This window comes from Gallus gallus, chromosome 6, assembly GCF_016699485.2.
Source record: "Gallus gallus isolate bGalGal1 chromosome 6, bGalGal1.mat.broiler.GRCg7b, whole genome shotgun sequence".
Lineage (NCBI taxonomy): Eukaryota > Metazoa > Chordata > Aves > Galliformes > Phasianidae > Gallus > Gallus gallus.
In genome coordinates this window covers 16732052-16757712 of record NC_052537.1, presented here as the reverse complement: position 1 = coordinate 16757712, position 25661 = coordinate 16732052, and the positions used below count along the sequence as shown (strand labels likewise).

The 25661-nt window shown below is 42.4% G+C and overlaps 2 protein-coding genes and 1 long non-coding RNA gene across 5 annotated transcripts in view; 2 read left to right on the top strand and 1 right to left on the bottom strand.

The window, feature by feature from the left end:
- LOC112532650 overlaps positions 1-6370 on the top strand; it is a 60030-nt gene extending 53660 nt beyond the window's left edge. The window contains exon 3 of the long non-coding RNA XR_003075751.3: positions 4972-6370. This is a non-coding gene — a long non-coding RNA (uncharacterized LOC112532650). The remainder of the gene's footprint in view (positions 1-4971) is intronic.
- Positions 1-7826, bottom strand: part of SYNPO2L (synaptopodin 2 like) — a 34981-nt gene extending 27155 nt beyond the window's left edge. The window contains exon 1 of the mRNA XM_421618.8: positions 7518-7826. Within this exon, the coding sequence (XP_421618.4) occupies positions 7518-7622 (105 nt within the window). The 5' untranslated portion in view covers positions 7623-7826. The remainder of the gene's footprint in view (positions 1-7517) is intronic.
- Positions 7827-9186: 1360 nt separating this feature from the next.
- Positions 9187-25661, top strand: part of SEC24C (SEC24 homolog C, COPII coat complex component) — a 36018-nt gene continuing 19543 nt past the window's right edge. For 2 of the 3 annotated variants that reach the window (XM_015288325.4, XM_004942080.5), the window contains exons 1-6: positions 9187-9243; positions 16655-16857; positions 21775-21916; positions 23229-23407; positions 23976-24416; positions 25088-25212. In XM_015288325.4, the coding sequence (XP_015143811.1) occupies positions 16683-16857; positions 21775-21916; positions 23229-23407; positions 23976-24416; positions 25088-25212 (1062 nt within the window). In that variant the 5' untranslated portion in view covers positions 9187-9243; positions 16655-16682. Of the gene's footprint in view, positions 9244-16654; positions 16858-19842; positions 19927-21774; positions 21917-23228; positions 23408-23975; positions 24417-25087; positions 25213-25661 lie in introns of all 3 variants that reach the window. The other variant, XM_421617.7, reaches the window with a different exon arrangement.

Sequence of the window (25661 nt, the reverse complement as noted above, 5' to 3'; positions counted from 1 at the left end):
GCTATTAGAATTACGCTAATTATTATAATTATAATTCTCAATTTAGTCCTAATAACTTCCTGCTTAAACAATTTGTGCCACTGCATGAATTGTCTCTTGACAAAGCAGATCCAGTGTTCTTGCAGACCTATGTCAAAGGTCATCCACAGTGAAGGTTAAGTAGAAGGTGTTTATCCAGAGAAAGAAGGGACAAAACATACATCTTCTGGAATAGTAAATGAACACAGAAAGGGAGGGTGGTGAAATAGGTATCTTAACCAGCAAGCAGAAAAGACTGGGTGGTTTCTGGACAATGGGTTTGGAGATGAAACCTGGTGGTGGCAGAGCATGCTGGTGCTAGACAATCCATTAAATGCAAACAAGACTTTAGTCTGTTACCAGCTAGAGTGTACTGGTAAGGGGACTATTGCTATTCCAGTATTGGAAAGAGCAGACAGTGCACTGGACCAAATTCTGATTCTCCCAGTGAGCAATCCCGCACAGTCTGCTCTTTGTGCTTGTTCTGAGAGGGAGTGCCTGCATAAAGCTACTTCCCTTGCACATAACTCCAAGCCCTGGTGATGCACAGAGAATTGTGAACCAGATCATTGGCTGATATGATAAAAAATGGTGATTTGCAACTACGACAATACAGTTTTCTCTTCAGGCCACCTTCTTATGGTTGTCCCAGAAGCCCGATCCCCTCATCTCTGCTGGGAAGGGCAGAGCTTCCCTTCCAAGCACAGTTCCCTGCTCACTGCTGTCCCAGTTCTGAGTGCAGCTTGCAGCTCCTTGGCCAGACAGCAGTGCTGGAGGCATGTCCCCTCCCAGTGCATGGTGGCTGCAGCCCAGCTGCCCCTCAGAAAGCCCCCTGGCATCACAGCCAGCACTCCCTTGCTGGCAGCCAGTGGTGGCACCTGTCTAAGTGCTGACAGGTCATAACAGGAGCACTCTCAGAACTGCCTGAGGCACTCCTTCCACAGCACCGACAGACATACTCGGCCCTCCAAAACTAGCATTAGTGACTGCTGTAGACTAGGCTGCCAGTAGTACTTGCTCATGAGATCAGGTAGAGACCAGTCTATCCACCTTCCACTGTAAGGACAGGAAGACAGAGTGCTTGCAAATCTGCAAGCCGTCAGGCCTATTTGGGTTAGAGCTGGCAGCCGTCAGCAGGAATAATGTCATGCAAGCAAAGGTGAACAGGACAGAGAGCCAGGCTGTGGATTGCAGGGATCAGCACCTGGCTGATAAGCCTATAGCATATAGGCTGCAAGGATATCTGCCACAGGAGAAGAGAGAAACAGTGAGTTTGTAGCATAGAAACATGCAAGAGGTAGGTGAGAAACAGTAGAAAGGAGGTTGTGATGAACTGCTCTTAAACAACAAAACAGTTGTTCCTTTTAAAACCTATACAGTCCGGTGTCACTGCTTCCCATAACAATTCACTCAAATGCTGCAGTGTTTGTACAGAAGAGAGAAGCAAGAGGAGCCTCTCAAGCTTTCAGGGCCAATTCCCTGTTGTTTCAGATGCCAGATTGTTTACTCCACCTCATCTGATTTTAAAAAAGCTTTTAGTTGTTGGTCAGGATTGGAAGGAAAGTTGTTGCTGAACCACCCTGCTTAGTTACCCCAGGTCTTTCTGTGCACACTTGATCAGTGACAATTCTGTCCTTTATTTGAACAGTGCTGCTGCTGTTTGTCCATCATCTATTTGTAGAAAGACATCATATCTGTCAATCTTTGTGCTAGGTGAAATAATTCTTCTCCCTTCATTTTCTATAGCTGCTCTATCTTGAATTAATTTTTCTTGAAAGTGGACAGCTCTATAGGTGTGATATTTCCAGTGAATTCTTACTTGTACAGCAGTCAGTAACACCAGTGTCTCCCTAACTGGGTTACACACAGCTCATTTGAGGCTCATTACCCTAAAGATCACCCAGCCCCAAGCCCTGGCCACGGGCAGGGCTGCCCCCAGCAGCACAGCTGCCCAGCACCCATCCAGCCTGGCCTGCAGCACCTGCAGCGCTGGGGCATCCACAGCTCTCTGGGCAGCCTGTTCACGTGGCTCTTCTTCCTCTACTATCAGTAGCAATTGGAAAGCTTCCAGTTTCCATTTATTTCTTCAGTATTCATTGTGAAGCATACTAAGCATCTTTCAAACTAAGCACAAGGGCCTTCTGTGTTTTTTATAGTGTTTCTTTTTCATGGAATAAATCTTGTTTATTGAAGGTTCCAAAGGGCAGCCTGCATGCACTTGCACCGTCTGAAAGTTGCCCTGTTAATCGTAAAAGTTATTTCCCTAATGTAGCTCCATGTTATGTTCCTAGTTTGGTTGCTGATAAGCATAATGCTTATCTTATGACTTTTCTCAGACTACTCATTTCACATTTTGTTTAGCTCTAAGTGCTTTTGATGCACATACCCTTCTTGCAAAGAAATCCTCCAGGAACCTGATGGTATTGTTCTCCCTTACTGTACTCTCTTTTCAGAATGGGTGAACCATCTCTTTGTTATAGATTCCCCTTACAAGAAATACTGTACATGTTAGGGCAACGTGCTTTTTCCTAAGCCTTTCTAAAATAAAAACTTGGCCATCAATGGGCCCGTTCTGCTTCTCGCTATTAAGCTTGTTTACTCTTCCTTGCTGACTGTTTATGGCCAAAGATTTGATGTGTGCTGTTGCTGCGTTGTTGTGTTACTACCACACAGCTATACAAATTCACCATCAGTTTGGTAAGAGGTAGTGTGAATTCCCATTATCCTTTACTGCTTTCCTAAGTAAGAGTTAATTACAAATTATAATAAGCCAAATGTGAAAGCACAGTAATTCGACTGCGTTCGGTTGAAAGAACATTGCTGTAGCTAAGAACAGAATGGAGATTTTCCTTTCCTCTTTTGGTTCTTTACTCTTATTTTTTCTCTTTATTTGCTTCTCTAGTTCACCTTATTCAAATCTCATAATTTCTGCAGAATTATTCATGTCCTTTGTTGATCTTTTATCCTGCTGTGTCTCTGCCTGCTGAGCATATCAATGTCTGTTGTTCCTCTGGCTTACTCATTATCGAGTTGATATTTTAACGTAACCCTAATTTAAAAGCCATCTTCTCTTTCTACTGAGGGTTCCCCAGGCACTAATAAATTCTCTTTTGCTTCTTGTTCATCTCACCCTCCACTCCTGCAGTATCTGTTTTTATGAGACTGAATTGTTATGGTACTACTGTCGTTCATATACACGTCAGACATTTTTAGCACAAAGACATTGCAAATGACTGTTAGGGCAGAACAAAATATTTAGTATGTGCTCTTGCAGGAAAGTTTAAAGCAAAATGAATAGATGTTTGCAGTTACAGATCTGGAACCAAGTAATCAGTTGAAGTCAATATTAGCATTTCAATCTTGATGATGTTATTTAAATTCGATCCTTTTCATCAATATCCACTGGGCGCTGCTGAATGGAAGAAGCAATGCGTTCTTCCCTGATTCTGAGGCAGACAGAGCTATTTGACTCCACTAAGGTCACCTGAACGTGAACATTTGACCCAAGGAGCTGTCCACAAGGTGTGTAATTGCAGCATCTTGCTCCAGGCATGTCCCTGAACCCATAGCCCATGGACAGTGAAACATCACAGAAGCTCTCTGGCAGCTGGATCCAGCAATGTGAACATCCAGCTGCTTTTTTACCCCTTGCTGTTGACTAGAATGTGTTCAGAATTGATCCCTTGTTTCATCCAACAGTTTAACACTATTGCTGTGCATTCTTCCAGTCTACAGAAAAATGGGTTCACGCTCCACTTCCAACATGTTTATTTTATTCAGTTAGGCAAGCTGCATACTTTGCTCTAGAAAGGACAGTTTAGAATGCATATGCTCACTGTACATTCGTAATTAGCTGCAGCTTGAAGTAAGAAAATATTTAAGCCATCACTGTGAAGACCTTAAGACACAACAGTCAAATAGAGATCCTCCAATATATCAGAATACAATAGAGAATAATATTGAGAATATTCGGAGGAGAGGAGAGAAAAGCAAGGGAGGGAAGAGGAGGAAAGCATACATCAGGCCCAAATAGTTTTCAGAAATAAAAGATACTGAGAATAGGAATTAAAGTGAGTCCATATGGAGAAACAATAAGAATGACAGGACAAGAGGCAACAGGTGCAAGCTGGAACATAGGAGGTTCCACATAAATATGAGAAAAAATTTCTTCATGGTGAGGGTAACAGAACACTGGAAGAAGCTGCCCAGAGAGGTTGTGGGGTCTCCTTCTCTGAAGACATTCAAAACCTGCCTGGATGCATCCGTGTGACCTAACCTAGGTGTTCCTGCTCCGGCAGGGATATTGGACTAGATTATCTTTAAAGGTCCTTTCCAATCCCCGACATTCTGTGATTCTGTGAAGAAGATGATGATGTAAATTTTAGAAAGAAGAAAGGCAAGAGGTGTAAGAGGTGCCTGTGTAAACTGATCATGTAAGATAATGAAATGTGCAGGGATTTGTAATACAGCAAGAGAGTAACTCTAAACAGGAAATCCTATGTTGTGCAATGTTTAGTCTTTGGAATGCCTGGCTGCATGATGTTATTGCATCTTCACTGGGAAACTGTATGACAAGTAAAACTCAATCTATTCACAAATAATTATGTTTCTGTGTAGGGTAAAACACTAGGACTGTTAATTCTCATTCATAGTGCATAATGATAATCAGCTCAGGTGAAAGAATTTCCTTCTGCATTGCATGGCCAGAAAATCAGATGCATTGTTGAAATGTACCACTTCCTCTGAAACACTTTGTGTTGCAGGAAACACAAAGGAAGTAGGAAGCAGGAGATGGACTGATCATTAACCTAGTCTGGTATAGCAATTCAAGCATTTCTGCATAACTACAACGTAAACCATTTCTATATAACTTACTTGTTATTGGTTGATTCATTTCCACTTACTGGGCCCAAATTTGCTTTTTTTTTTTTTTTTTTTTTTTTTTCTGCTTAGCTTTTCTTCATCCAGAATGGTATAAAGAAACAATTTGATTCGACATCCAATGGTAAGCATCTTTCCCTACTGCTACTCCTATTATTATTATAGTCTAGAAGTTGAAATTGCCTAAAATGACAACTAGAGACACCCAACTGTACCAATCTGTTATTTTCTGGGAGGTGTAGGATACTCATGTCTATATCTCCTTTCATGTTTCCTACAGATTAATCCATATTCTTGCTCTGTCCTTCACCATTCTGTCCAAATACATTTTTCTGTAAGAATCAAAGAAAAAAAATAATTTCTGCTCTGCTAAACCAAACTTTTCCTGGTCTAGCACTCTTCTTTTTCCCCAAGAGGCTGTTCTTTGACAGCATTCAGTTTACTAATAGACCTTTCTGACTTATCTAATCTGTCTTTCCATGCACACACAGAACATTCTTCACCACGCTAATGAACACTCTGTTATCTGACCTTACCTCTGTGAGGCAGGCTCAGTCTCACTGACACCTCCCCCTGACCCCATGTCTTGATGCTGTGCAATGCCACTGATCCCGTGGATGGAGGCAGAACAGAACAAATTATGCATCCATGGCCAAAGAGACCCAGCTCCAGAAAACCAATGGAGCTCTAACAAACCAATACAGCTCTAACAAAAAAATAATACTGCCCTATTTCTCAGTGACATATGGCCACAATCCTTGGACATGATTCCTTAGTGATGGGACCATTCCCATCTTCAGTTCCTAGAATATCCAGACAGTGCTAATGACATTAAGGTTTTGGGAGATGCTTTGCATCGTTGGCATTTTGGCCCAGATTCCATCCTACAAATGTTAATAGCAGACTCCAAACTGCAGAAGAATGAGAATGTGAGCTTTCAACTCAAAGAGACAAAAAAAACCAGAATTCAGACTTCTACTCTCAGCACGGCCGTTCAGAAGACAATCAGGATACTGCATACCTTCTGGGAATTTATGTTCTTCTATGCATTTTACTAGGTTTCCAGTAAGGATCCATAAGTCCTTTCTTTGGAGACTGATTAAACTATTGCTTTTACAACAGTATTTATGGTCAATTGGATGCTATTAAATTCTGGATAATAATAGCAAAAAATGATAATCATAAAATCAGTCCTGCGAGAACAATGATTTACACTCAGATTTGTATTAGTTATATTTTCCATATTTTTTCATGGTATCCAAGTATTGTAAAAATATGTATACTTTCACTGCTAGTCTTAAGGCATGATACGAAGTTTGAGGTGAGAGCTAGTTCAATTTAGTATCTTTCTGAAAAAGCTACTAAACCGAGAGCAATATTCCATTCACCTTAAGATGCAGCTTAGCACAGGTAATGGCTACTTCTTGCTGCTGTTCTTTTATAACCAATCTGTGTAAGTTACTCAGTATGTCCTGCCACTTCAATCCCAGTTTCTGGTCTATTGGGAAAAAGTGAGTCAAAACAATCCCGCAGAGCTCTCACGGCCAATGAAAATCCTGTTCTGCTAACAACCACTGGTTCCAGATACCTGCCTCAAGGGTACTGATTATTTCTATTCAGTACCTGAAGCTCTATGAATATGTGCAGTTTTCCTGTAGAAAAACAATCTTTGTCTATGTAAGAAATGTCCACTCTGGGCCAAGCCATGGGATTCTAAACCATTTGGCAGAACTTACAGATAAACACTCCTTGACCTGGGGTCACAGAACATTTCGTTTTGAAGTTCTCTGTCAGAGACACAATCTACTTAAGGAAACAGAATGGGGCTGGGCATAGCATTTTTTCATTCCTGCTGCTGGGTGTCTTCCAGGAAGACATCCGTAGATATCATTGTATCAAGGCTAATGCAGCTGTTATGAGCTTAATAAACACAGGACCATTTTCTTTTTTCTTAATTTTTAACCTAATCTGTAGTCTTTCTGTCAAGAAATCAGTAACAGCCATGGATTTACACAAGTGCAACTCAGAATTCATATTTGTTTCTTTTTTGTGATTTCACCTCACTTGCAAACAACTGCTTTTCTACTCTTTAAATTGAACGCATCAAAAATATTCCTTTCAGACAGCATTAAGCAAACTTCACAAACAGCAGACCCTAAGAAATGAGCATCTATTTTGAAACTGGAATATAATGAAGAGTTAGAGACAGTTGAATTGCAATATGGCATTTGTTGCCTTGATTTCAATTATTTTGTATTTAGTTGGATGCCTTACACAAGTCCTGAAGCCTCCATATGTGAGCTCTTTTCCTGAACTGTCACCATTGTTTGATCAGTGCTGACAAATGGGGAACATTGTACAGATTATAAAGTGCGTGAACTATCCAGAAGGCAAGCCACCTTTCACCTGACACTTCCACCTCAGCAGCATCCACTTCAGTACGCACATCCCATCCCGCATCCTGCCTGATCATTCCCCCCAAGTTTTCCTTTTAAGATCTGCTGTCACATAAAGGAGTTCAGGCACTCCTTTTACTGGTAGAAGATGCCTGACTCAGGAGGGATATCTGACTTCAGCGGAACAACCCTGCCCTCTCAGTTCACATCTAGAGGTCCTACCTTTGACACTTGAAGGGGTCTTTTCTGCTCAGAGCCCCCTTGCAGCCGGAAGCCCCAGGGGGCACCTCCAGATAGAGTGATGAGCATTTCTTCTTCGGCTCCCATGATTTCTACACTTTGGATATTTTGTCTTCCCAACTTCAAAACAGGCTCTAGTTCTTAACAGGCAGTATCTTCCATTGCCATCTTCACCATTCACATCACAATTCTCCAGTCTCCCCAGAGGCACTCTTCTCACTTTTTCCTTCAAGTTCACACACACAAGAAGAGAGTTGAGACTGTCAAGCCCAGCCTTCCCTGCTCTTCTGCACTCTCAGCTGCTGCTCTGCCTATGATTAGACATTTGATTCTGCTGTTGGTAAAGGGCCAGAGTTGTTCTGCACACGTGTCATGTCAATCTCACCCTCAGTGCATGAATCTCTCACCGGAGCATGGCTGAAAATAGCTCACCTCCTGTCTCTCCAGAGCTTCATCTGGCACTCTTAAAGCTGGAAGCTTTTCAGTAAAAATTTTATTTCCACTTCCCTTTCCAAATGCAAAGCTGAGTCACCCAGCGCTCGGGATTCATTAGCATGGCAGTTTCGGGCATAGATGTGACACAAGCACAAACTTGTGCAAGATCAGGTGACGGCACCTGAGCCTGAGAAACTGAACCAGAGTAGCCAGCAAGTGGCAACACTCTCCACTTGTGCCTTCCTTATGCAGCTGGTGAAACTACACGGGAGCGTCCTGAAAACCATAGGCAGACTGGAGATGTGCTCCTTGCTCTCAGACACGCTCTGCAGCCAGTCCTAATATTAGACATGGGGACAAGAATAGCCAGGATTAGCCACACATATGGGATTCAGACAGCTCTCAGCAGGGGACCTCATGTCCGGGCTCCTCGATGGCCAAGAGAGCAGAGCTGCACCCAGGCCCTGCACCAGCTTCTCTTCAGCACCACGCCGGAGGAGGCCTCCCAGCCACCCCAAGCCAACCCGGCCCCTGGGAGCTACAGGAGAAATCAAATCCACACTCTCCCTTATGCTACCGGTTGAAGACGTGATTTTATTTGACGATCTCGAGAACAAATTGACCTCCTTTTGCTCTGCACGCGCTGAGGAGAACAGCCCTCAGCAACTAACGGACACGGGACGTCCTGTGACACCCAGACACCATGACCCCCCAAAGGACGCGGTTTCGCCGTCACGGCACGGCTCAGTCACCGCAGGAACGCGGCACGGCTCTGCCTGTGCAGTCCAACTGCTCTTCCACCGCCACTGCGTTTCGGCGCCAAAGCGGGCACCGCTGCGCGGGGCCATACAGTGCTTGTGCTGCAACGGCTACTGCAAACCAGGGCCGCGCGAGGCCCTGCGACAACAACCCCCGGGGCTCGGCCCAGCTCGGAGACGGAATACGACCGCCAGGCCCTGGGCAGCCGTCACGACGGCACTTCCGCCCGCCCTTCCGCCCAGCGACGTCACGAGGTACGAGCGCCGCCATGCCGAGCCCGCACGGCAGCGAGCGGCGGCCGACGTGCACATCCGGAGTGACGTCACTCCCGCGAGTGCCAGAACGCCTGCGCGGCATCCGGGCCCTCTCGGGCGGGGCGCGGCGGCGGCCGGGGGTTGGCGGACAGTGCGGACGTGGCAGCCGGCGGGCGGGGGAGCGGCGCTTCCGGTGGAGCGGCGGGCCCGGCAGCCGGAAGCGGGCCCGGCAGCAGCGCCAGGAGCGGCGGGCAGCGGAGGTGAGCGAGGCTGCGGGGCGCCGGGCCTTCTCATGGCGGCCGCGGCGGTGCCGGGGGCGCGAGGCCCGGGCGCCGCTCTTTCCTCCGAGGGTCGAGGCCTGGCGCGACGTGCGACGCTCGGCGCGACCGCAGCCCGGCGGCCGCCGGGAGTGCGGCCCGGTGCCGTCCGCTTTTGGGGGGCCTGGCGACGGGGCTGTCCCCTGCAACCGTCGTCTGCCAGACGGGAGCCCCGGGCACCGCGAGCCGGGACCCGACGTAGCCCTCGATAGCCGCTGTACTGTGGAACAGGCGGCCGCTCCGATAGGCCCTCGTCCTGCCGACCCCGCTTCTTGTGCCTATCCTTCGTCTTGTGCCGTTGGGGCCCGTGAGGGGCGGGTATCCCCGCACAGCCCGTGGGACTTAGTGGTTGCCCATCTGTGGCCTTGAAAGCGCGAGGAGGAAGATAGGGGTGGAGGTGGTGTGGCCGGAGCACGAGTGTGCTCCTGGAAGTGGTTAGGCCAGGTAGTGCTTCATGTGTGCGTGTTCTGTAGTGTTGGAGTTCACTTCTGTTTTTCGGTTGTTTTTTGCTTTGTTTGTTTTTTGTTTGTTTGTTTTTCCTGAGCACTGTTCTTTGGAATAGGACAAAGATTCATTTTACTCCTGCGAAGAGCCAGGTGTTCTCCAGTTGTGTGTGTTGTCTTAGCCAACTCTGGATCTTCTCTTAGTTAAAAGACATTGCAAAACCAACGGTAGGGCTTGTTGTGAGCTGTCACATTGTAGCTGGAGTTCTGCTTAAACTTACTCAAACTGAGGCAGGCAAAAGTTGTTACTGGATCACAGGTGGATTGCTTACCCTGACATCTAAAGTATCTGCCACAGTTATTAGCATTTGTGTGCTAATGTAAGGATAGAGATTTCCAGTTTGATACACAGTGTTAATTTTCAGCCATTAATGTGATAGCTTCATAAAAATATTTCTGCTTTTTCCTGTTCTAAGATTCTTTGTTAAATGTTTTGGAGAGATACAAGAGGGAGAGAAATGCTGTCTGACATATAATGTGCAGTGCCATTTTCTGCATACAGATGGTGTGAAATTGCATCCTTACAGTGAGGTGACTTGTTGATAATGTTCTCTTGGCCTTACTTTTCATTAATGCAAAATTGTCTCAAGTTGCATTGGGTTATGGGGTTGGTAGAAATATTCTTGGCCTAAAGTCCTCTCTAAGGAGGTGATTTGCCTTCACTGTACATAAGTGTTTCTGTGCATTGGTATGTGGAATAGGTTTTTGTGTATATATCTGTTTCTGAATGGTACAACTTGAAGTAGAATCCTGTATTAGTATAGAGACTGAAACGTGGAGATTGATACAAGGATTATGAGTTCTTAATATGCTGAGATAGTCACTGCAGATTCTAACTGCGTGGCTAAAAGCCAAATTCTATCAGTGAACAGGACTATTTCTTTGAGTTGCTAGATGCTTGTACATCTTCGAGTGTTTTCTCATGCTCCTGTAAGGCTAAATATTCTTCCTGTAACACTTATCATCAGAAGGAGGGTCAAAACTCCAAGGAAAAAATAATGGTTGGATAAGGAAGGGCAAGGTACAAAGAGTGACTAAAAATAATCAACAAGGTCTCACAGTAGAGAAAAAGGTGGATGATTGAAAATCTTTATTAGCAATGACTTGGGAAGATAAACCTTGTTTTTTATGTCCAGTGAAGTTCACTGTTCGCTTGGAAATCACTAAATATATGAACTGGGCAGTTAGGCATTAGGGAAAGCTAATTCTGAGCTTTTTTGTTTATTGTGAGTGGTGGGGATTGCGTAATGCATGTTTGCATGGAGGAAGTCAGAGTATAGAAGCTTTGGATGAAAAAGGTCTGCGTTACAATTTGTGTGCAGAAAACTTGTGTAGCAGTACAGTCTGCCTCTAGTCTTGTTCTATATTTGCCTATTTATCCATTCTTCTAGCCTCCTTTCCAATCTTTAAACTGCTTTCCAACTTTTCCTGATTAATTGTTCTTGTGCAAGGCTCACGGAAGTCAGTCAGATGACTTCACGTGTTGTAACATGGATGTGGAGGTACAGCTGAGGAAGAGAGAAGTCTTGCACTGTGTTTTGCTGATGTGATGTTTTCAGTGACTTTTGCTTACACTGTGTGCTTTCCAGGAGCAGTGTCCAGAACTAAGTGTTTCAGAATTTCTTTTCTTTTTTTTAGCTGTTATTCCAGAAGTAGATATGTAAATTAGTGCCACCAGGAGATCTCAATCAGGTTGATACATTTTTTGATCTAAATAAAAATCTGATGGTAATGGTAAAGGTTGGAAGTAGCGGTAGACTTCAAGTTAGGTCAAGACTAAAACTTTCAATTCTGTATTTAACCACATTCACACCCTTGTGACTTAAATGTTATGTTGGACCTTTCCCAAGATGGTGAATCAGCCTCACAAAATAGTGTTGAAGGTGGCTCTTAGTTAGAAGAACACAGAGTGATCACGCCTTAGATTTGAACAGTGATTTTTATTTGGCCCTGAAGATTGAAAGACTTCAGGAAAGACTGGCCTCCAGATTTCTTCTCCAGAGCCTGTTGTGGCACAAAATTCTAGCAGCTATGATCTGTCATATGTTTGTTGTTTTTTTTTTTTGAAAGTCTTTGATGAAAATACTGAGGCTTCTGGACTTCCACTGGTATTAAATTGTAAAGCTTCATTTTGAATAGTGGGTGTCTTTCACCTCTCATGAACTGTTAGAACAGGTCTGTTTTATGGCTGTGACTCAGAATGCATGGGTGAAGAGAATGTTACTGATGGCGTAAGAAGTCGAGAATCTGCTGAGATGGAAAGGCAGAGCACAACAACAAGCAAAATAACCCCACAGCTGAATTAGAGAGTCAATTCCAGTAGCACCAATTGGATTCATTTGGACAAATGTATAGGATGCATGCTGTTGTACCAGCATGAGCACTTCCAGCTCAATTGCCAGTCATTGGCTTCCAGGGTATGAGCTTCTCTTCAGGGATTTTCTATAGAAAAACAGAACAGGTGCTTCTTGCATCTGAAGAGTCAGATGTTGTGCAGGTGCTTATAGAGGACCTCATGAAGCTGTAGCTGAAAAAAAAGCAAGCATGTCTCTCTTTTAAAGAGTGATCTTAGCTCCAGAATTCAGGTTTTTGAGAGTGGTATAACTTTGCTATTTCTCCAGAAAGTTACAGAATAGATGCTTTAAAAGCACTGTAAGTAATATTCTGAACTGGGACAGAAGGGGACAGCCAGCACCCTCCAAGACCATCTTTTGGAAAGGGCTTTGATTTCTCTGTACAGAAATATATCTCATATTTCCTTCAGTTCCAGCAAAATATAGATGCCGTGCTGTCCTCTTCTTTTAAAAACAAAACAAAAAACAACCAAGGTTCAGGTGTCCCCAGAAGGTGAAGGAAAGGGGCAGGACCAATTAAAAAAAGGCCCTAGCATCTTTCTGAAGGAAAGTCGTTCTGCTGTATGTGCTTCCTTTAGAAAGCAGTCAAGAACTGATGAGATCAATCACCTCAGTTTCAAAAGGGAATTAACAGTGAATGAAACGAGAAAATGATGAATTTGCAGTTCTCCATGACTGGGGAGACTTCCTGATTGAAGCTCATATGAATCACTTGTGTGGTTGTGTTGGTTTTTTATTTTTTTTAACAGACTGTAAAAACTGATCTGTAGTCTGCTTTGTTTGGATCAGAAGGAATCTAGGTGCTATTGTAAAAGCTAAGCATTTGTTCCCTATATTACTGTATATTTTTCTCCTATCGTTTTGTTGCTGCTCTGCATTGGTTGTGTGTTTAACAGTGTACCAGTAAGAATTTTAACTGTGTACTGCTGCTGTTCTGACTAAAATTTCCATGGCCATTTGCCTCTGAAGAGGTGAATGGATGAAAATGGCATAGAGTGATTGCTCTGTTTTGCAAGAAAATTATTTTAGTTATAAATAGGAACAACCACTTGTTACGGTATTCCTTTCTAACATCATTACTGATTATTTCAACTTTCTGTATTGTAACTCATGAGTATTAATATGACACTCAGCAGCATGTTGTACTAGTATGTTTGGCTTAGTTTTCATAATGCATTACCACATACAAATTAATATCCTCAGTATTTTCATTAAATGGAACAGGCTGCTTCCTCCACTTTTCCTTATCTGGTGTATTTCATTCTTTCTGTGTTTTTTTTTTTTCTTCATGTCATAAGAAATAGAGCATGAAATCTTCCCTTTTCCTGTGTCTCCTCAAGTGACCAACTTCTAATTTACATGTATATTTTTTGGATGCAGGCAAAATGAATGCCATTTGATAAAAATAGTGTACAGAGGGAAAGGAAAAATGGACTCACTCAGTGGCAACCCTTTTCTGCCTTCTCTGAGTTGGTTTCTCCTGGCCTTGCCCTTCGTGGTATTCTGCGTCAGTGATGAGGAAGTGTACTGCAGACCTTACATCTAGAGCAGGTTGAGCAGCTGAGATCAATGAAGCAGCCTTGTCCTCAGCTTCAACACCAAGCTAATTCTTGAGTCATTGTCTTTGTTTCTAGCCCTCTCCTTGGCTCTCTGCTGTAATGGCACAGGCAATAGCTTGTGTGGTAGGGGACATTAGCCTATGCTGGCTGTCACAGGGACTAGCTGAAGGTTTGAGGTATGTCTGCCTTTAGGGCACTGAGCTGTAACTACACAAAAGAAATGGTTCTGTTTTCTATACAATGTGGGTGAATGTTCTAAGACTTCTTCCTCTGAAAGACTTGCATTAAATGAGCTTATGTCTCTGAGTATTGCTGAGGAGTGAGCAAGAAGCAGCTAACTCTGCCCACCCAAGTGGGAAATACTGACACTGACAGGAGGGGAAGGCTGACAAGAGAGTAGTTCACAGAAATCAGGTAGGGTCACCTACTGAATGTATGCTCACATCAGTTAAGCGTGTCCCACTTTTGAGTTTTTGCCCCATTGTGCAATAGGATGAAAGATTGATCTTTTCCAGCTCTGTGGTAACTGTTTGGGCAAACATGAGAATTATTGAGGAAAATCCACAGTGACTCCAGAGTTGTGTAGGTATGACTTGTAAAGGGAATCCTTAATGATTGTATCTCAGGAGGTGTCCTGCTTGGCGCTGCTGCTTAGCCTGCGGCTCTTCCTGGGAGGAGGTCCCATTTGTAGGAACGGTGTCTGGAAGCCAAATTGCTCATGCAGAATACAATAAGCAATAGTGAGGGGCAGGAAGGAGAGAAAGCAGCCTTCCTTCCTTGCAGCCGTATGTTCTGAGCTGCTCAGGTAGAGCAGTCCTCAGCTCTGATCTCCCTTGCTTTGTAAGAAGAGCTGTCCTGCTTTACTGGTTGCACTGGACAGAAAATGAATGTGGGTAGGTGTGTGATTTCTGCCTGGTGACATGAGTTGCCTGCCTGGAGAGGAAGAAGTTAACCTTCAGGGGAGCTGGGAGCGGATGTAGATCTCAAAGTCTGGATTTCCTGGCCCTGCAGCTGCTCCAGGTAGCCCGCTCTGCAGAGCTGAGTCAAGGGTGGAATGAGAAGCCTCAGTATGTAGCACTGACCTTCTTGCTCACTCTAGTTATGTTTGGAAACACTGTGGACTGATCAAAACTACTGTCATACTTTTAAAGTGACGCTGTATGTTTCTCTCAACAGCAAATTACCTTTAAGTATTTAAGTGAAGACGTTTGTTTCCTAAACAAAAGCCCTACACAGCTTGAAAAATAGAAATATAAAACTTCATTCATTTCATGTGAAGTTAAATATGTAATTTTCAGAGTAAGCATTCGCATGCTTAGCATTAATATTGATGCTTAGCTATAGAAGATAAACGTGGTATGCATGTATTAAGCTAGCTGTCTTCTGTAAACAAGCAGATCATTCTGTTGTGATACCTGTTCTCCCTTTGTGGACCTGAAAGAATTCATTTGTATGCAGATGGTTCCTACAGGACTGCTGTTATTTTAGTACCCTTTGTGTGTAACTGTTGCGCCAGTTGTTGAAATAGTGTTTCGATGTCATCTTTCTGATAATGTAACAAGGCAGCCATGGCGTTAGGTGGCACGCTATAATCAATGAATAAGCAAAACAGCTCGGGTGTTTGTTATCCGCTTGAGTTAAGCTGTAGATTCCTTGTTGGGATTTAACTCAATTGGCTGACGGCTGTTGCAGCTGTATTTGTCTCCTCTGTGTTAAGATGTGATATTTATTTTCAATGTGGGAGTTCATTGTGGGGTTTGGAGAAAAATAAAGGGAAAATTAGTTACTTGCTTTACCTTAACTTTGCATTTTTGTATAAACTGTAGTCTTTAATTAAATAACTCTCCACGTTTGTATACATTGTTACTGTGGATGCAGTCTTACCTGAAGGGGATACTAAGTGGCATGTGGAGCGTCTGAAGGAGCCCAGGGGCTGCAAAGTATCTGTGAGAAGTAGGCTAGAAGGGAACCCCCTGCCAATGAAGTCACCTGCTTGGCTCTGTGGCTTCTCTGCCTGCTGGGTACCATGGTATTCCAAGAACTGCCTCCTTGGTTTGGGGGCTCCCAATATCATTTGTGGTTTTGTCTTTATAAAGTTAGAGGAATTGGGAATACATCTATTAAGGTCTCTTGCACAGCTTTTCTGAGGCACTTCCTTTCTGTCTCTGACACTGTTTCAGTTCTTTCCCTTTCATAAAGCTCCTACAGTGACACTTCAGCCTCTGACACTTCTCCATTTTGAACACCTGTCTTAGATGAGCATGCTGCTTGTGGAGTGCTTGAGTTTTCTGAAATGTTTATGTACAACAAGGACTTTAAATCATTAATTATTAAAAAATAAAGCAAAGCCCTCAAATCCTTTGTTGTCTCTGTTCTGGTTTCTTTCAAACGGTTTAAGAAGCAGACTGGATGCTGACTTGTGTGTCACTTACGGCAAGGAAGCACGAGCTAGTAGGCTAACAGCTTAAAAATGAACTTGTGGGGTATTAGTGAAGTGTTATTTTAAGGAATCTCTCATCTAAGTTGTTTTCTAAGTCTTGTTTGTTTGTTATAGAATCTCAGAATGGCTTGGGTTGGAGGGGAACTTAAAGGTGATCTTTGAAGGGGGGAATAATTCATGAAGTGCCTTAGGAAGCTAGATAATTTCTGCTTTGGAGTGGCAAATCATGAGATTTTTTTTTTTTTCCTTAAGAAGCTGATCACAAGTCTAACCAGAACAGTGAATGAGTGGATTGGAAACAGTTTATTAAATTGTTTTCTGACTAGTTCTTGTAAAGCATTTACCATGAAAAACTGTGTGCAAGAGCAAATTACTGCTAACATTTTAACTTCTCTAATATCTCAGGATCTCTCATTTCTGTGAAAGCAGTAGAGTAATCAGCTGGTTTGGTTTCATGTCTTCTAAAAGCCATTTCCTTCCCCCCTCCACTTTTTGCAGGTGAAATTAGTTTGGGGATGTGAATACAATGAGTGTAAACCAGCATACTCACGCGGGGCCTCCTTATGGGCAACCTCAGCCTGGATATCAGGGCTACCAGCAGCCTGCCTACGGAGGACAGCCATTGCCAGGGGTTCCTCACACACAGTATGGAGCTTATAATGGTCCGATGCCAGGATACCAACAGCCAGTCCCTCCACAAGGTACTTCTCAATCGAAACATCATGACTGATAATCTGTGAATTGTTGCCTTTATAGAATTTTTGTTTCCTATCATTGTGTTTCTATTTCTTGATAGCAGTTATCTTCTGCACACAGCTTACGTGATGTTAAAAATCATGTTCTTTCTGTATGTGCTCAGATCGTTCCTGTCACTTGTCTGATTCAGCAGGACTTACTCTTCTCTTAATAGCTTGTAAAATTAATGTGTTGAGAAACTCAGCCTACTTTATTTCTGTACATCCCTGCCCCCATGGTACTGAAACAACTCAGTGGGGTAGTATTCCCGAAGAGGTTACGCTGGGGGCAGCAGTGAGAGACTGTAATGGATTTATAGCAGAGACTGCTTTACATTACTGTGTAGAAGGGTCTGTGCTCCATGGCAAAGAGTTAAGATAGATAGCATTAGGTAGGAAACATGTCTGGAACTAGCTTCTTTAGTATCTTGGAAAGCAACAGAAAGTTTATGGATATGTGAGCATGCTAATGTATTCCAGAATTCTCCTGGTTCTGCAGGATCGTGTCAGTTTTTTAGAAAGGCAAAATAAGCCTAAGCTTGTGTATTTTTTTAACAGAATAGTTCAACTCTTTTTTTCTGTATTCAAATGAAAATCGAACTTTATAAAAAAATTGAGGATATTTTGTTTTAATTTTAGAGTACTCAAATTGTACTGGGAGATGAATAGTGGCTTTAGCATCAGTAATGTTGTATGAGATAAAGAACTATAGCTTTGAGTAGAAGTGTATGTACCATGTAAAATGATACTGATGAATTAAAGTCCACCAAGATAAGCACAACACAAACTTCCACTCTGAAAGGTTTTAGATTTTCGACTGTTTTCCTAAGGAAATGAGCAATATGCTAGTTATGTTAATGATCTCTGTATCATTGCCCTTATAAATACACTTCAAATTTTTTGCAATGTGGAATTTAAGCCAAACTTGATGAGACAAATAGAACAATCAAAATGCCTACTGTCTTATTGAAACTGACAGAAGTGGGAGATTGAAATATGCATCCTGAGAGAGAGCCTTCCAGGGGAGCTGAATGGTTCCCCTGCTGTTTATTTTGGCTGGAGTTAGCACAGTAGTGGTGTAGAAGAGGAGCATGTGGTGTGCTGAAGAAGTGGATTATTCAGTTTTGTTCCATCTTCCTCTTCTTAATCCTCTTCCTCCCCTTCTCCCAGGAAATCTCTTTCAGCATCACTTTTAATGAACGAGCTTTGAACTAATTTCATGGAGGGTCTTAATTCTTATAGAAGCTATGAAAATCAGCACTGTGCAGCAGAAAGAAGCTCTGCTTCCTGGGAGTGCACAAGGCAGAGCTTTGAGCACATTGGCTGCATGCATACTTGTCGGCTAACTAGTGTTTTCCATTGCTTGAACGGAACGGGGAGGAATTGGACTTAGTTCAGTGAGAGAGAGAAGGAGATTCAAGAAGGGCAAAGAGTGTATATCTGTTGGAGAGGCTTTATCTGCTCTTCTCCTTAGAACAAACAAGTTTTGGCAGCCAGTAGTGTGAGGAATGTTTAGGGTCTTTGTGAAAAGAAACCAGGGAGCTTTTTCCATCGAAAATAATTTGCAAGTCTGAAAGGCATTTCATTTTAAGGGAATCAGCTGTTTTTCTTCTGAATTGTTTGCTTTGGCTTTTTTAGTTTCAGAGCAACAGAAATGTCATTCATGACTGATAAGTAAAAGTGTGCCTAGAAATCTTGCTAATATGCATGTAAACCTTTGCAAATTAGAAACAGACCGGTATTTGTGCACCAGTAGTGACTGAGTGGTAGCATGACACTGATGGCAACGTGTTGGTCTCATGTGGACAGCAGAGGCGTATTGCAGTCCTTATGTCCCTCAGCACTGTCTTGGGGAAAGGCCACCTGTGGTTTGTGGAGATCCCTCTTGCATTTTTTCTTATAGGACCTCCCTTCCTAAACACAGGGGGAAGGTTGTTAGCAGACTGTATTAAGGAGATCTTCTCAGGGCGCACATCTCATACCTGTTCTTGCAAATTCAGGATTTCTGTCTTTAGTGGGAAGGAATGTAAAATGCAGAGCATGAGCGTAGCAGCCAGAAGCTAACTTGCTAGTAGGTGCTAAATGAGATGCAGGTAGGAAAGAGTGACATACAGTGCATTAACAAAGAGAGCAGATAGGCGATAAAGAAAAAAAGTCTCTATCTCTGTCTTCGCTGTCTTCGTCATGTTGTGTTTGTTACGGGACTTTGCAGCAAGACCTGTTGTAACTGGATAATGTAGAGGGGAGAGAATTCAATTCAGAGATGCTAGAGTGACAGGAATTGAGAACACTGAGGGATGAAAGGAGATCTACTGATGTTACTCTGTGGTATCGGTGTAGTTGTCTTAAGGATGTGTTTGAAAAATAATAAGTAAAAAGTGCTTGGAAAACTGACTGGAGAAGTGTTGGCAGCACTTGCCATCCTCAGTCAGAGAAACTTTGCATTTAATTTATATGACAAACCCTAGCTTTAACTGATGGAAACATGGGAATGTTGTGCCAAAGGCTGAGATCTTGCTTGGAAACAGGTGGAGTACTGCACTGTTAGCTGAGAATAGCTGCTTCTCACAGTAAAAATGCTGAAAGAACCAGGATAATTTTGCATCAGTCTTTCACTCCTGCAATCGGTTTTGCTTCTAATGAGATCATGCAGTTGAAAGTGCAAATACAATTGTCTGTATACCAGTAACAATTAGGTTGCTTTTGGATTATTACGCTCAGACTTAGTTTACAATATTTACATTAGCATTCATGTTAATGTATGAGCTGTGTTGGTAACATATTGTGGTTGGTAGAACAGTGAGAGGAAGTATAGAATAAGAAATAAATGTTAAATGTGACATGGCTTTTTATGTTTGTGATACTTTCTGCACTGCAGACTGTCCTGAGCATTGGAAACTCTGTCTTGGTGCTTTCTCTCAGGCTTGATTTACTGGTATTCTGTCTTTCCAGGTTATTTTCCTTCCTTGGGGTTCCCTTCGAAGGGCTCTCCTGTTTCTCTCAACTCTGACACTTCTCTTGCACCTAATTTCATAGGTAAATGTGGGAGCATTTGTGCTGTGCCACTCCTACTGTGGGGAAGGGGTGGTTCTCTTAACCATCTTCTGTGCCACATTCCGGTTCAGTAGGGTTTTTGTCTCAAGGGTATGGGTATTCAGTTATTCAGGCAGAGGTACATGGGATGCTTCCTATGCTATTTGTCAGCAGCACTCCAGAAACATAAATATGATATGAAGAAATAGTAGTAGTATGAATCCCCTATGGCTACAGATTCAGAGATAAAAACTGACTCGTGACTAATGTTTTCAGAAGGCTCATTTCAAAACCTGAATTGGCCCACAGAAGTTCCATCAAGGAGAAGCCTTAATTTATTGTAACAGCGAAAAACAAACAGAACCTGTTCTCCTTGGGAAGGAACTCAAATGTGAGGTCTGAAATAAAAGCATTGCAGTGAAGAAATATAAAACAACATTGAAAAGCAACCAACCAAACAAAAAAAATCCTCCCCAGCCACCGGGAATTTGGTCTTAGGTCACAGGATTTTTATAACTTGGATTTTCCTTTAAGGAAAAGAAGACTTTTAGCCTTCTTGAACATAGCATAAAAGCCCTATCTGTTAGGAATAGTTAGAATCTTGAAAGCTGTTGCTTGAAGAAGATATTATTTTTTGCTAAGCCAGCAATGAAGATGCAGAAATTAGAAACATTGCAAGAAATGATATTATATTTTTCCCAAAAATAAGGGAAAAAAATTATTTTTACCCTGCAAAGAAGGGTATGTTGGAAAAGCTATTTCCATCAGGGTCTTTGTTAAGAAGAGTAGGCGGTCAGATCTGGGCCAAGTCCAGGTAATCTCAAGACTTTGAATAAAATCACAGTCACTTCCCATTATTCTGCAGTCTGCCTCTATGTTGAGGTCTGTGATGAGTAAGGACAGTATCTCAAAGGTATTGAAGAGGGACTTAAAGGTTCCTCAAGAAAAATGAATCTTAAGGTGAACAAACCACTAGATATTCATATCCCTTCAAGTAATTTTTTTCCAGCGGCTATTTCAGCAGTCTGTGGTAATGGTTAGAGAAGTATATTTGTGAGAAGGGTTAGAAAAATAGGACTTCTCGGGCTTTTTTCAGAATTAAAGACTCATTTATCAAATTGTGTGCCTGGTAAAACTGAAAAAAAACCCATGTAAACCTGTAGTTGTAGTTGGCAGGCACAGTCATATAGTTGTTCTAATTATCAGAACTTTTAATATACTCTCACTCAAATATAAAAAATACTAGCTTCTATATTTTTTTTTTTAGTAGATGCTATAGGAAGCAGTTTACTTTGAAATACTAGAAAGTATTCCTGCTACTCTCTAACCTTAAGAGGCTGGAAGAACAGCCTGTGGTGGTCCCTGCTAGGCTGGGCATAAGAACAGCTACTAGAGTGTAATTTTTCAGAACTGAATCTACTCACGTGACACTCTTCAAGAGGGGATAACTAACCTATAACAAATGCTAGGTTTTATGTAAATACTCTCCTTGCTGCAGATAAAAACAATCAGATTTGAAGGGAGAGGAACTTAATACATTTCTGATAAGAAAACAGATGTTTTTTCATCAAAAAATAAAGTTGTCTTTTGAAGGTCTTCCCCGGTGCCTATTTTCTATTTGATCTGTGTGGAGATGTGACTAATGACAATGGCTAAAATATTTGTTTTCAGTTTTGCTACTACTAACATAGTTGTGTAAATGACTTGCTGCTGATAGAGAACTGATAAATTAATTTGGCCATCCAAACTCTTTTTTCACTTTATTTTCTCCCTTGATTTTTCTTGGTAGCTATTACAAGACCTTATTCCTAGAAATAACTTGTGGTTGGTTTTGGGTTTTTTTGTCTGTAGGTTCAGTAAGAGCCCTTCCAACTTCTGGAGCTCCCCCTCCGGCCAGTGGAACATCTCTTCCTTCTGGCCACCAGGGGTACAGTCAGTTTGGGCAAGGAGACGTGCAGAATGGGATCCCAACCTCAACAGCACCAATGCAGAGGTATGTACAAGAAGAGAAAATCATAATGCTAGGTCTCAGCCACTTGGCATTTAGTTTCCTTTAGAGCCTTTGTTTTTCCTGTGGTGGACTGACTTTTTTTTGTATCTTATTGCCCTCTCTGGGCAGCTTGTTCCAGTGCTCTGTGTCACTCTGACAGGAAAGAAATTTTTCTTTGTGTTAGTGTGGAACTTACTGCATTACAGTTTCTGCCTGTTTCTTCCTGTTCTATTATTGCTTGCCACTGAAAAGAGTCCACTCCCATCAACTTGACTTCTGCACTTGAAAAATTTATAAATAGTTATGAGATCCTCTCTTAGCTTTCTCTTTTGTAGTCTGAGGAGTCCCAGGTCTCTCAGCCTTTCCTTGTACGGGAGATGCTCCAGGCCCTTAATTGTCTTTGTTGCCTTCCACTGCTCTTTCTAGCAGATACCTGTCTTTTTTTTGAACTGGGGATTCCAGAACTGGACACAGTATTCCAGATGTGGCCTCACCAGGGTAGAGTAAAGGAGGATCACCTCCCTTGACCTGCTGGCCCCGTGCTTTTTAATGCACCTGTGTTATATGTATAGACATCGGTTGACTAATCAAAACCACTTCTCCCAAGTCTTTCTCTTGTGGTAATCGTTTTCCCATAAATAATGTCCTGGTTGCTGGAATCTGTCTTGTTTGGAAACAATTGCTTCCACATAGTAATGTTTGGTTCCTTGACAGTGTGAACTAGTCTCAATGGAGTATTCTTCTACCTGTTACTACTGTGTGATTTCTTAGTATGTTCTGTTTTTTTTTTTTAATGAAGATTGTTCCCTGAATTATCTCCATCTAAAGTTTTTGGTGTCTTCTCCAGAGAGATACTGCCATTACCTATGAGGTGAAAGTGGCAGCAGTCCTACAACTTCATACTGATTACTGGTTAGAAGGGAAGGTGGTTGTTTTTTGTTGCTTTTTGGTTAAGCTCAGCATTGCCGGCTGGAGAGTCCAAATCCTTTGAACAATGGAACCTGCTTCAAGAGTTGTGTAGGCTCTGTTGTAGGCTTTATTGCAGTTTTTCTAATTTATTCTGGTAACTAAAATGGAATTAACAGAAAATGTTTTGAACGTAGAATTTGTGTTTTAAGAACCAACAGATTTTTATGATGAAAGAGATTCAGACCTCTGTGGGGTGTATGTAATTACTTCTCAGAAACTTAATGATATCACTTAGTTTATACTTCATTTAAATGATTGTCTTGTAAATAATTGTAAATTATTGGTGGAGCAACTTTTTAAAGGCATGGAGAATTGTAACTGCAAATTCCTCATCTCCCCTTGTCAGGCCGCCTGCTTCTCAGCCGTTCCTGCCAGGCTCAGCACCTGCACCTGTCAGCCAGCCATCTACATTCCAGCAATATGGTCCCCCTCCATGCAGTGTACAGCAACTCAGCAATCACATGGCAGGGATGACAATTGGCAGTACTTCAGTCTCTGCTCCTCCCCCAGCTGGACTGGGATATGGTAAGGTTTTCTGGCTATAAAAATATATGATTGCTTTTAGTTTGTGCTAGTGATTTTCTAAGTTTTGCTCTTGTCAATGTTCCACTGCCATATGTTGATGGAGACTGAATGTTGATATCTGCCATGGTAAACAGTAGTTTCCTTGGCTGGTGATATCATCACTGGGGAAAAAAGAGCTGAGATTACTGCAGGGATCAGTGCAGGAAGTATTACAGGACATGAGGAGGAATATTGTTATATTCTTTAATCATTTTGCTAAATGAATGTGTGTGTGACACACAAACATCTACGCATACATAAGCTGAGAGTCTACGTGCCTTGTCACTCAACTCAGTAAAAAAAAAATATAATAAGGAATAAGGAGAGTTTTCAGATCCCTTAGAGGAATGTTCACGTAAGGTTTTTATGTTAGTGCTGGAATGTCCATCTGAAGGTGAAAGTGGTAGACCAGTTTAGATAATCTTGAGTGAAGGAGTACTGTTAGAATTGTTTGAGGTTTGGAATTAATTTTCAAGAGGAAATTGGAAAGAAATAAAATAAAAATGCTAGTAATACGTTTTCTTATCAGGTCCCCCAACATCGGTTCCCCCGGTCTCAGGGAGCTTCAGTGCAACAGGATCTGGTCTCTACACACCGTACACTGCGAGCCCAGGACCCCCTCCTCCCAGTGTGCCTCAGGGTCTTCCTTTGGCACAGCCTCCCTTTTCTGGTCAACCAGTACCAACTCAGCGCTTACCTACTGAAGTCCCTGGTTTTGCTCCACCTCCGCCTGCTACGGGGATTGGAGCTTCCTCCTACCCTCCTCCCACGGGTGCCCCAAGGCCACCTCCCATGCCAGGCCCACCGCTGTCTGGGCAGACAGTTGCTGGACCACCCATGTCCCAGCCTAATCATGTATCCTCACCACCACCCCCATTAACTCTGTCAGGGCCTCACCCAGGGCCTCCCATGAGTGGCCCACCTCCACCCACTCATCCTCCTCAGCCAGGATACCAAATGCAGCAGAATGGTGAGTATTCCTAATATAGGAGTTGTTAGTTAAATGTATTCTCTGTGTGCTACAAACTGAGAAATGGATTTCAAGTCTGTAACTTGGCTGTAGACTTTGGCTACTGTTCAAAGCTTTGCTCTTGTTTCCCTGTGATAAAGGACAAATCCAAGATAAACGGTAGTATTTACCATTCTAAGCTATTTGTTGTACGGGTTTTAATCAAGTGATATGAAATTACCTCATGAAGTTAAAAAACATAAGTAGTTATCACATGTTAACCTATTACTGTGATTTTAGGCAAGTCAAAATTACCTGAGAATTCTTTGCATAACTTTAGTTTATATGGGGTCATCCACTCACTATCTGGCTGTTCTGTGTGTAATTCTTTTTAGGCAGTTCTGTGACCTAACCAGAATGTTGACAGTACACGATCTTAATGCAAATTTTAATCCTGTTGTTTGAAAATAGTTATGTTGGTCTTAAGTTTGATTTTAAGGAGGGCTCTGTCAGCTTACTGAATCACTGATTGAGATGTTGTAAGCTGAAATACTGAGAAATATTTAATGCTACTTATCTGGAAAGCATGTAGGATTCCTGTTATTTTTATGATGACAGAATGAATGCGAAGTGCCTAATAAGGAGCTACATTATGTTAGCTGTTATTTAATTTATTGTTCCTTTCTTGTAAGGTTCCTTCGGACAGGTGAGGGGCCCCCAGCCGAACTACGGTGGAGCCTATCCAGGCACACCAAATTATGGAAGTCAGCCTGGACCACCACCAAAACGCTTGGATCCAGATTCAATTCCTAGCCCCGTAAGCTTACTTTGTTCTTAACAGTGTGAACTTTTCTGTAGTGTCTTTACTTTAAACAGAACTGGCAGAGACCAAAGCTGAAAGCAGGTTTCTTGTTCCAAAGAACAACAGTCCTTTTTTTCTACTTACTTTTCTCTATTATGTCCGGCTTCAGTCACTTGTGAATAAGCCCAGAAGCACTTCTTCCCTTGACAGCTGAAGAAAGATCACTGTTATAAGTTCTCAGGGCTTTCTCAGTACTGTGTTACATTTTAGGAATCCTTAAGGGATTAGATTAAGCTTGCTTCACCATTTGTGAATTCTTACTTAATTACTTTCCAAGGTGAACTAACTGCTGGTTTTGAGGTAGCAATCTATGAACTGCGTGATGGAAGTTTAAACTAAGTTTCACAGGAGACGATTGTAATTTTTTCCTCTTCCTAGTGGCTGGATAGTTTTCTTTGGATCAT